Here is a 12420-nt window from a genome sequence, read left to right as displayed (position 1 = left end):
TCTTTGCTTTAACGTTTTCTATCTCTTGTTATTGCTTTCATCACAATGTCTCGCCGCGGTGGAGGAAATCATCTCGAAAATCGCCGGAGTCAACCATCTCCTGCACATTCTCAACAATCATCCATCAATGCTGCAGGATCAGGCCGTGGTGGTGGTGGCCGTGGCTCTCGCGGTGGACGTACCTCCAATCCTTCTTCCTCCGGACATCCACCTCCTCCGTCATATGCTCCGGCCCCGGTTACCTCTCCTTCGTCTGTTGTTGCAGCTCCGGTTGTTCGTCCATCTGTATCAGCGCCGTCTGTTCCATCTGTCGCAGCGCCGGTTGCTTCCTTGAGTTCGGCTCTGATCTCCATCGAGAGCCTGACTGTCGAAGTTAAACAGAAGGCTACTCTAGAGTCGGCTCCGTCGTCTCAGAAGGAAAATTCAAGTTCGTGCTAATCATTTTCAGTTGCGAATGGCTGATAAGGATCTACACCACTATGATGTAAGTATAGTTTGCTCATAAGTTTTTTGTTGTTGTTTATTATGTTGGTAAGTTACAATGTGGTATGGATTTCTAGAGGATCAGGACTTTCTAACCTGTTGCAGCGTCTCCTCCATCGTCTTCATCCGATTAAATAAAGCGAATCGTTCTTGTTTGTTATTTTTCTTCTGTCCAGACCTTTTTTCGGAAGTGCATTTCCAAATTCCTCCAAGGGGGGTGAGTTCAGAGATGAACTTCCGAAACACCATATTTTCTGAAAATGTAACTTTATTTCGGAGATGCATCTCCGAAATTAATATTTTATATTAAAAATAACACGTTTTCGGAAGTTCATTTCCGAAAACACCTTTTTTTCAAAAAAAAAGTACCTTTTCGAAAATGAACTTCCGAAACAAGGGGTAGTGTTGTAAATTCACCAGGGGTGAGCAAGAAGGTTAGGAGGTGGGTGAAGAAATTCTCTATAATTAATTATTTCTCTTCCCTAATATATATATATATATATATATATATATATATATATATATATATATATATATATATATATATATATATATATATATATATATATATATATATATATATATATATATATTAAATACATTTTAAATTAAAATACTTAATTATTAACATTTTATTTTATTTTTGTTGATATTTTCTTAGTAGAAGTTTGTAATTAAAGTTTTAATGGTGCTCAGATTTTGTTTTAATACCTGAATGTCATACCATTCACATATTGTTCTTCATCAAACAGTGTCATACCATTCACATATTGTTCTACATCAAACAATGTGTTGATATAATGATTACTTTTTTTGCCATTACAACAGTCGGCTCCCTTTACAGAAATTAATTGAACACGTCTCAATCTTGGCATGAGTAATTGTAACTTGTGTTTTTAACAAGAATAAAATTACTACACCATTTTTGCATTACTCCAACTGCACAGGTTCTGTGACAGGAGGTATACAATCTACCTTATACCGTAGCACCTACAATCATCAGAAATTCATCAATATAATTAGTAAGCATATTATATTCTGTAATCAGTCCAGATGGAACAAATAGACATGATAAATACCTTTCTAAAAAAAGTTGAATGTGTGTTGTCCCATATCAGTTTATAGCTTCCAGCCATTAATGTGCAGAAGTTCCCCTAAAATTCAAGACAAATATTTACACATCAAATGCCTAGTGAAGCAAGCATACAAATTGTAACAAACATGGAAGACTCACTTGATCAGACTCGTATCGGCGGTAAGGCAGCATCAGCTGTGTCAACCAATCAGCCACCATGAGAATGAAAAATGGCAAAACAGACATCAAACTAGAGAACAAAGCTTCTGATAATCTAAAGAAACCAAATTAAAGTACAACACGCAAATGACATTCAAACTTACAGTCTTTTCCCCAGTAGGACTTGCAAACTCCAAAGTAAATCCAATATCCTGACAATAAACAAAAACAAGTTTACTATAGAAGGATGTCTTAGAAATATCATGACAACTCGTACGCGCAAAAAAAAAAAAAAAAAAAAACTGTAGCGGCAATACCATATTTATCTTGCCTTGTACTAAAGAAAAATCCCATGCAATATACGAGTTTACCGAGTCCACTGAGAGTATAACCTGAGTTTCAAATATTATCATAAATTTTCATAAACTAAAAAGCGGCATAATGCAAACAATTCTTAAAAATAACTAAGAATACAGCTGAGTTGCGGATTCAATTATCAACAGGAAATTTATAAATTGTTACATGTTATGTACAACAGGAAGCAAAAATTTTAAATTAAACAACAGCTATTCACTGTTCTTGTAGAAAAAGATGTTAATAAAGTTCACAAGCCTTGTAAATATACCTCAAAAGTTTTCCCAGCTGGAACACTTATTTCTTTGAAGTCGTCATTTTTACTGAAAAGGACAAATTTAAGTGTTGGCTTGAAAATAGTATAAATCATACAAGAAAGCGAGATTTGATTTTTACCTTGCTTCCACTGCACCGGCAACATCTGCTGGAATGAAGAAAGGCGAGTTTGCAAAGACCCCACTGATCAAAATTACCAGTAAGTTATTCGACAAGAAATAAAATTCTAGTAACACAAGTGAGAACAATGACTGATTTCCATTCACACTAGGTTTAAAATTAGCATACATCACTCTTTTTAAGAATATATTACAAATTGTAGTATTCATCAATCCAATTATTATTTAAAAGTTAATACGTAACAAATCAAAAACTAACTGATGTTGCATAATGCATCGCACCAATTCAAAAATAGCAAGTTCTTCAACGAGAAATAAATCTTCTAATGTTGCATACATTTCCGTGAAGCTATCAAATAATTTAACATTTAGCTTGGCACGATACTCTGCTTCTGCACTCGAACGTGTGAATATGCTCTACTTCTTGCTCCGGCATGAGATCAAATTACCTCCAACAGGCAACAACCCATACTAGGAGATGTCAAGGTGAAGAAACTAATTTGCAACAACCAAATTGCGGTACATATTACTTCCAACCAAGTTTTTCACAAAAGAAATCAACTGTGAGCGATAAAGTTCTTTCAAGACATTATTTAACTTAATCTTGACCATCAATGTATATAGCTGCATGGTTTGAATTTACTTTGCTCTCTGGTATGAAAATAAATAACACTAAATATATAACTATATATGTGTGTGTAGATAATTTCCATAAATTGTGCATGAAAATCAATATTCTGTAAAAGAAAAATAGAAACAGATTTAAAGCGAGCAACAATTTTATGTACTTAGAACAGAAAATTAAAGGACGAGCATTATCAACTCGAGCATTATTATACCTAAGAAATGTAATGAACCTCTCAAACTCCATGGTGTAGACATCAACAGCTTGTTCCAAGACAGCTAACCGTTCCCTTTTTCTAACAAATTATACCCACATAGAGAACACAAGGGGGTTAAAAGTGCTCTACATTGTACAAAAAAAATAAGAACACCACAACCGTTAAGGAATCAAACTACAAAAGTCCATCAATTATATTAAATAGTAGCAGAATTCCTCTACAGGCTGTAGGCAGACACAAAGGGAGGGAAGTAATATGCATAGTTCTGTACCATCATGAAGTAACTTTTAAACACAGACGAAATAAGAAACATCATTTAACCCAAAAAAAAAAAATAGATAACAAGAAACATCTTCATAAAACTTGATCCTCCCTCTATTGATATTATCTAGCACCTAAAATCTTGTATAAACATAACATATCCTGAACCTTGACAGATCAAACCCGAACAATTAGTAGTGGTTGTTACATTCAACTAGTTGATTACATAAAGAAAGTAAAAAAAATCAACATGTTTACTAATAATGGGCAAAATCCAAGCCAAGACAATCATAGCCAAAACTAGCAAATAGTTACCCCAATGATGTTTGCAGCTTGTAGGTTGTAGACATGGCATACGTCTATAATGGCTGATCATCCACAAAGAAGTACTACATTTCAAATTAACAACTAAAATATTCATTGTCCAACCTACTCGGTATATTAAATAAAACCCTTAGGCGAGTTTGGTGCAAAAGGGAAGGGAGAGTTTTATGGACAAAGGAATGAGTAAAGGGAAGAGGAAGAGTGGTGGTGAGTAGTCCACCCACCTTGCATGAGATTTTAGTTTTCTTCATTGGATTAAAACCCTATAATATTGTGGAACTCAAAATGCATTGGGGGAGGAAATTGAATAAATTTTCAAATACATTTATAAGGGTATCATCAAGATATTGAAACAAAAAATATTCTAAAAAATTAGACTAAGGACATAGGTCCTCTACGTTATTTTCTTGGAATTGAGGTAGTTCGATTGAAGCCAAATATTGATATCTCTCTGAAAAAGTATGCACTTTATATTTTAGAAGAAACAAGTCTAATACATTGTAAATCAGCCGCCCCTCTCCTGTGGATCCGTATGTAAAGCTTTTTCCTAGTCCAGGAAGATACCAAAGACTACTAAAAAAATGAATTATTTTACCTTGACCAGACCATACATAGCTTTTATGGTTAGTGTTGTGAGTCAGTTCCTTAATACTCCTTGTGACAGTCATTGGAATGCAGATGCTCGAATTCAATACATCAAAAGGTTACTTGAAAAATGACTTGTTTTCGTTGATCGGGGCCTATACAAGTTCCCTTGGATATTCATACGCTGATTGAGCTAGAGCGTGATTGATAAAATGATAAGCAAAATACTTTGGTTATTTCATTTCGTGGATGGGAATTTAATTTCATGGAAGAGCAAAAGGTGTATTGTTGTTGCTTGATCGAGTAGAGAAGTCGAGTCAGGTATCAAATTGTGGCTCATGGCACAAGTGAGCTTGTGTGATTGAAACATTTACTATTAAGAATTACATTTTGAGGTTGGCCCTATGTGACTTGTATGTGCTAATCAGTCCGCTCCACCCATCTTCTCCATTCCAGTTTTTCACGAAAGAACAAAACATATAGAATTTGTTGTCATTTTGTTTGGGAAACGATTCTCTCTAGAGTCATCAGAACTTCCGTTGTCAATTCTAAGGATCAACATGTCGATATCTTTACTAAATCTCCATAGTGTCCTAGATTAACTTACATATGTAACAAGATGTATGTATGATATATTTTCTCCATATCGAGCAAGGGTGTTGAGATATTGATATTGATTATAATTAGAATTGTTGGTGTTTAGGATCATGATAGATCATTCTATTTAGATTACATCTCTCATGTGTGTGTGTGTGTATGTTGAGATACTGATATTGATTATAATTAGATTTCTTGGTGCTTAGAATCTAGATAGATCATCCTATTTAGATTACATCTCTCGTGAGTGTGTGCATGTGTTGGGTGTCTCCATAGTGGATATGTGTCCATAGCAATGATGCAAGGTATCTTGCAATTTCTTATACCAATAGATAGAACTAAGAACATCACAATCAAACCTGAAATCTAGCATTGAAATACCAAAGATTCAAGGAATCTCACAATTTATTATGCCCATAGCGTGCCCACGATAATGAAAGGAAGAATCGGACATAAAGAATCATTGAGGTGAGGCTGTATAAAGGTGGTCCATAGCGATGACGTTGCTCCTCCATGGGCCTACCAGTAGATAAGTGTTATCAAGTAATTGTTATTCACACACACACACACACACACACACACACACACATAAAGTGCATATATAAAAAATAAAAGTTGAACAACATTGAAGAAAGTAATTTTGTACCCATCATCGTCATTAATCTGCCTTGTAAAATCAAGCAATACCTATAACTCAAATTGAACAGTTATTTAGAATATCAACAAATCATCAGCCAAAAGAACCAGCACCAAAAGACAATAATATAAACAGCAACATTTGTCTAAATTCATCATACGTATCACATTGGTGATATTAGTCATGAATCAACCTAAACCTGCTAGCAAGGAAGGAGGAATCGAGAGAGATGTAATTAAATCTATGAATCAACATTCTTGTCACACCATGTTGGTCAACACACTAAGCTTGGTGCATGTTTAACTCATCTGTAGATCTGTTGAAAACTTGGTGAAAATAACTAGTTGGTTGTTAGAGAATAGTGCACACATATATTTGTAGATGTATACAAAGGACAGCATGCGGAAGATAAGAATGTAGAATATCTATTCACTAGCTTGAGGGGAAGTGTGGAAAATCCGTGTTTTACGAATGTGTATATATGAGGAGTTTGTAACTTGTAACTAAGTTCACGTTATCTTGCAGTTAGTGTAGATTCCCTATATGTACTATTCATTTGAGGAATTAATCAGTAGTTACCTACAATTTTCCATACATATGATGGCTATCAAGGCATGTGTAGCTACTAAAAGGATGACACTGCAACGAAGACAATTAACCAGAGTTTGGAATACAATTTCCAAAAGAAAATTCCACCAATAGAAAGTGGTTTCACCAGGCTTATGTTGAATATTATGTATCTCATGAAGCTTTAAATATCATGTTGAGAAAGGACGAAACAAAAGACAAAAGGTTAAATTTTGAGTGTCTAAATTACAAAGCAGAAGCTTTATTATATAGTTATAATGTCGATAATTACAAGAATTAAGAAAATCCTAATTACCGTAATTTCAATGTATATTTATCCTATTAATGTCATTTGTACATATGCCAACACAAACTGATACGTCCATGTTACATAGAAATACCTAAAGAATAAAGCTAGGCCCGTTACAAAAATTAAGTTATGAATAAGCCAAAACAAGTTGCATAAGCTGATTAAGCAGACAGTCTGAGAGAACAAGAAACAAAAGAGGGAAAGGAAAAAAAAAAGGACCTTGTATTGAAAATTCAAGATAACCATACCTCAGGAACTCCAACTAGGTACTTTACGAGGGTTTTATAGACTCCTGTTGCAGAGCCAAGCTGAGCTAATTGCCTTCTCCTATGACCCATAAGTGGCTTAATAAATTTCTTATTTATACAAGCACATTCAACTAGACATGAGTGGAGCCTTACCTGTCCATTTGTTGTTTCCACAGAAGAGCATATCGATCACGTATGCTACCACCAGAATTCACCAAAGCGTCTACCTCTGCTTGTTTATTCCTCTCTGAGCGTTCACGTTGTTGTCTGAGGAGAGTTCCTCGAAAATCTTGAGGCAGATATGTCATAACTACGTATACAATTGGTCGAGTTAGAGAAGAAAAAGATTGAGTGTACCAAGTATTCGAAATAAACAACTTACTGCTGAATCTGGACAAAATATGAGTTAACTTAAATAGGCAATTAGAAGCTAGTAATTGAAGTGGGATGGGCGGGGTACCTGTGTTAAATACATGGTCAGCATTTTTGATTTGGAAAGATTCCAAAATCCTCAAAGTATTATCAAGTTTATCTTTGAGGTTCCCAAGCATAATGGAAAATTCAACATTGTCAGGATCGGACTGTTGTTTCAGCTGCATCAAGAAAATAGGTGTTAGATTAACGATGTTAAGGAGAAGTAATGAAGTTGGCATTGAAAAATATAGATTACCGGGTGAGGGCAGTTAGAAGGTTGAAGTAAAAAAATAGTTTCTTCAATATACTCTCTATTCTTCCACATATTTTCATCAATCTTATGGGGAGGTTGGCTCTCAGCTTCATTTATTAATATGCTTTCTCCTGGATTGACATATCGGTGTGTCAGAGTGTCTGGTGTCAGTGTCGGAGTCTATGATTGATGATAGATCAAGAGTGTAACAGCCCTAACTATTAGTGTCAGTGTCGAAGTCTATGCTTGATATATAATAATAATAATAATAAATAATAATGAATGCAGAGATAAAGGAGTAAACCATGGATAGGAGGATGTTGAGTGAGCAAATGATTGGCCATAGAACGAAGCTGAGAAGAAAGACGAGAGACATCTGGAGAAAGAGGAGGAGTAAAGGGGTGTTGATCGTAGTAAGAAGCCAGAAAAGCCCTAGTTATGGGCACCAAACCCTCTGTAGAAGCCATCGGAATCGGATTTTCAGATCTCTTCAATTCAATTCAACGTTTATTCCTCTTGGATATTCTCTTTACTCCATCGTCAAACTCAATTCCACAGCGTATTTTTTAGGCTTATTTTCCTAACCTTTCAAATAAATCAGTTACTTTCATTATTAACATATTATATTATGTCAATTTTTATCATTCAATCTTATTAATAATTAATCTAATTTATTGACAATTTTTCAATGCACCTCATGGATCTCTTACCCACTGAATAAAATTTTACTTTTGCTCCATGTTGTCGTAGATGCACTTCGAGAAGCAACTCATTTATTCAAAATAATTGATTTCTTCCGTAGGTACATATACAGAAGTATAATAAACTAGTATATATGAGAGAAAAATACACATAAAATCAGTTATGGGATTTTCCCGTAGATGCACCTACATAATGGCTTAGTGTCACATTATTCCGTAGATGCATCTATGGAAGTGTCTGATATAGTTTGAACCAGCATGATCACTCCTCTCATTGTTTCATTTCTTCAACCTCTCCATATTCCACTCCCTAAAAACCATACATCATCAATACCTTATTTCACTCCAAGACTCAAATTTTTTGGTGCAACAAATCAAAGGGAGCAAAAGGAGTCTGAATTTTTGATAAATATTCATCTTCAACCACTACATTGTTCACATTATACAACTAAATTATGTGAAAAAAAGTTATGCTGCTTCCGTAGGTGCATCTACGGAACGTGGTGAGGAAGAACACTTTCGTAGGTGCATCTACAAAATAATTCTTGAGTTGTTTTTTCCAACAGTTTTGTAATTCTATGTTATTTTGGCAATTGTTTGCAAATAGGTATGGTGCACCCCGGTAATACTTTAAGAGAATTATCTCCTTTAGTTGATGTTTGTACGAGTGTTGATGGGGTAGTCGCAAAGATGGTATAGAGGTTGGAGCTGACTTTAATAGCAAGCAAGAATTTGATGATCATGAAAGCATGCTAACATGGATTCGTAGGAATACAACTAACCTTGGTTTTGGTGTGGTAATAGGAATATCGGATAATGGTACGGTAAAAAGAAACTCGTTTGTAACAATGGTGTGCGAAAGAAGCGGGAAATACCATCCTCCTCTAAAGATTTTTAAGAGAGACTACACATGTACTAGAAAATGCGAGTGTCCATTTAAAATTCGTTGTTACATGTTGGCTAGCAAGAAGTGGATATTCTCAATTATTTATGGCTTGCATAACCATGATTTGTGCGCAAAATTACAATGACATCCTAGTGTCTGTCAGCTCAATTCAGAAGAGAAGACATCTACTAAAGACGTGCCATTGAATTTTGTCCAATCGAAAAATATACTTGGCACATTGAAAAGGAAGGAACCCAACAACGTATCAAATATAAGGCAAGTGTATAATCAACGGTACCGCAATATTAAGGCGAGTAGGGGAGATATGTGGGATACAACAATTGTTGAAAATTTTGGATGCTAACAAATACGTGTTGCGGTACAGAACTTGTGATAACGAAGTTAAGGTCCGAGATATTTTTTGAACTCATCCGGATTCGATAAAGTTGTTCAACACTTTCCCAACAGTGCTCCTTCTCAATTCTACCTACAAGACCAACAAGTATCGACTCCCATTATTTGAGATGGTTGGTGTTACATCCACCGAGAAGACATTTTTCGTTGGTTTTGCTTTTTTGGAGTGTGAAAAAGAAGATAATTTTAGGTGGGCATTGGAGGTGTGTCGCTCACTTTTCAAGAAACAAGTCGAGATGCCTAATGCGATTGTTACGGACAGCGACCCTGCTTTGATGAATGTGGTTGCAAAGGTATTTCCTTCTTCCGATGCATTACTTTGTCGATATCATATATCATGTAATTTGAGAAGTAAGGTTAAACCCGATGTGGGGATGAAACAAGTAGAGACCGAAGGTGGGAAACCGGTGAAGCCCGGAGTGGTTGTTGACCAAATAATGGATGCATGGGCTCGTATTACAAGTTCGTCGACAAAAGAATTGTATGCCGATTCCGTCATGTGAAAAATATCCTGATTTATTGAAATATATTGAAAGCACCATTATTGACAAGGTGAATGAGAAGTTTGTTTATGCATGGACTGATAAGGACCGACACCTTGGGAATACAACCACCAATAGAGTTGAGTCGGCACATGCTACTTTGAAAAATTGGTTTTATAATAGCAAGGGTGATTTGTGTTGAGGTTGGGACACCATAAATTTCATGATTTTGAACCAACACAACGAGATATAAACCTCATTCAGTCGGAGCTTTACGGTGTTGGAGCATCGATTTAAGGACAACATCCTTTACTATCAATTGATCGGTAATAAGTTGTGGGCCGGATCGAATTATATCTTTCACGAGGCCAAACACGGTGTAACTTTTGGTGGCGATAGCGCATAGTGTGGTTGCATTATTACTAGCACGTATGGTCTTCAGTGCCCTTGTGTTATTCCTAAAAAGGTGAGATTAGGTGAGCCAATAAGAATGGATGAAGTCACTCCTCATTGGAAGAGACTTAGTTTTGATGATGATGGTTGCATCGAAGGAGAAAAATTGAATATCTCTATTACTTCTGAATTGGAGGCGATAAAAGAGAGGTTTTCAAAGGCCGATGACAACATGAAACTATACATCAAAGAACAATTATGGAAGATTGGATTTCCAAAAACAACCGACATGAAATTTCCGTCTCAACCGGTTAAGACAAATGGTGCTCTGAAGAAAGTGAAGCCTACTCCGAATGATAACTCGACTACACAGTCTCCTTCTTATTGTGAGCATTTCGACAAACTCTTTCCCGACTCACCTACTCCTAAATCTCAAAAAAGTTCAAAAAAAGGAGCTCGCATTAGCAAACCGCCTCTGACACCTATTGTTCAGAAAGTTTCGACTCTGACACCTATTGCCACAAAAATTCCATCAATAGAAGAGGTATATATTGCTCCAAAAAATCCATCAATCGAAGAGGTGCATATTGCTCCAAAAATTCCATTCATCGATGAGATGCCAATTTTTATGCACAAATACATCGACTGGATCGTCAATGTGGTGAGGGACGGTAATTGCGGATTACGTGATGTATCGACTTTGCTTGGTAAGGGAGAGGATGACTATAAGCTTGTCTGTCATGAACTAATCGAAGAGTTGATGAACCATAAAGACTTGTACACGCGGGTATTTGGAGACAAAGCTAAATTTGAACCAGTTAACGAAGCTCTTGTTCCTTGGTTGGGCGCTTACGCGCCGATTTCAAAATGGATGAGATTCCCGGAAATGGGACATCTTATTGCATATGCATATGACATGGTATGCATTGACTTGACGCATTATGGTTTTTCGAAAACCTTTTTTCTGCTCCGCACCGCACCTCCTACAAATCCAAATGATCATATATTATGTGTGTTGGATGGCTCGCAAAATCGAAACATTTTGTGCAAGCTTACTTGAAATCGAGATGCCCCATACCACCTACGTCACCGGAATGGGCGTTTCATCATACCAAAGCTGCTGAGACGTGGCCAGATCGTTTTGAGGATATGATGCACGATTTCGAAAGGTTGAACAACATTGTAAAGGAATCAAATATCGAAAAGTCAAGATTAGAACCTCCGATAGATTTAGCCAGCGACAGTTCTTTTGATGTATTTTTTAGTTTCAAAGTATAATATATTCACTCTATAACATTGCAATATAATCCTTTTTTGTCAAGTATTAGTTTATGTGCTTATGTGTTTGTGTCTTTTTCCTTATACTACTACTACTACTACTACTACTGCTACTGCATTGAGTTCTGTTAAAAAAACTAACAGGGAAACTTCTATAGTTGTATCTACAGAAGGTTCTGATATTGAAAATTATGGGTGTTTTCCGTAGATGTATCTACGGAACGAAGAAATCTATGACCCTTCTGTGGATATATCTACGAAACATTCTGTGATAGAAATTGTGTGACCCATATTCACCAAAAGCTTCTATAAATTTGGGGTGTCTAGTGTTGCATTACACACAAACACAAACACAAACCCTAAACACAAACACAAAAATGGCTCACATAAGGCCTTGTACATGGCTGCAAACATCATCCAAGCGCCCCGATCCTGAACTGGTTTATCGCAGAAGGGATGGGTATGTTATTTTCTCTTCCGTCAAACCCCCCATGCCGTTTAAAATTTGGAACATCCATTCCTTTGACCAACTCAAGAGGACCCTGATGTCTTATTTTGAGGGGGAGTACAAACTTGGCAAAGTCATCAGAAGGATCTAGAGGCTTAGAACAAGGACCTCGTCTGAGACCGAAGAAAAGGAACGTTGGTGGGATAAAGTGGAAGGCGACATTGATTCCGTTCTATTGATGCATGGATCATATGACATTGTTTTAACTGTTGTAATTTCTTAGATCTCTTAGTTTTCTTAATTTTTTGTGGGAA

The 12420-nt window shown here is 36.1% G+C and overlaps 1 protein-coding gene across 3 annotated transcripts; it reads right to left on the bottom strand.

Annotated features, from left to right (window-relative positions):
• Window positions 1–1180: 1180 nt before the first annotated feature.
• On the bottom strand, window positions 1181–8101 carry LOC131616042 (uncharacterized). 3 transcript variants are annotated; one of them, XM_058887266.1, is made up of 15 exons: window positions 7809–8099; window positions 7508–7635; window positions 7298–7430; window positions 6991–7147; window positions 6838–6916; window positions 5722–5762; window positions 5478–5594; window positions 3306–3386; window positions 2468–2530; window positions 2343–2394; window positions 2035–2109; window positions 1882–1929; window positions 1718–1753; window positions 1563–1637; window positions 1181–1473 (listed from the first exon to the last, which is right to left on the bottom strand). In XM_058887266.1, exons 1-15 carry the CDS (start codon window positions 7969–7971, stop codon window positions 1414–1416), a joined length of 1308 nt encoding a protein of 435 aa, XP_058743249.1. In that variant the 5' UTR covers window positions 7972–8099; the 3' UTR covers window positions 1181–1413. The 3 variants fall into 3 exon arrangements, 2 of the variants coding, with proteins under 2 accessions (XP_058743249.1, XP_058743248.1); XR_009288007.1 differs by having other exon boundaries at window positions 1407–1473; window positions 2049–2109; window positions 7809–8100; XM_058887265.1 differs by having other exon boundaries at window positions 1882–2109; window positions 7809–8101.
• Window positions 8102–12420: the final 4319 nt, after the last annotated feature.

This window comes from Vicia villosa, linkage group LG7, assembly GCF_029867415.1.
Source record: "Vicia villosa cultivar HV-30 ecotype Madison, WI linkage group LG7, Vvil1.0, whole genome shotgun sequence".
NCBI lineage: Eukaryota > Viridiplantae > Streptophyta > Magnoliopsida > Fabales > Fabaceae > Vicia > Vicia villosa.
This window is presented reverse-complemented; position numbering and strand designations above follow the sequence as displayed.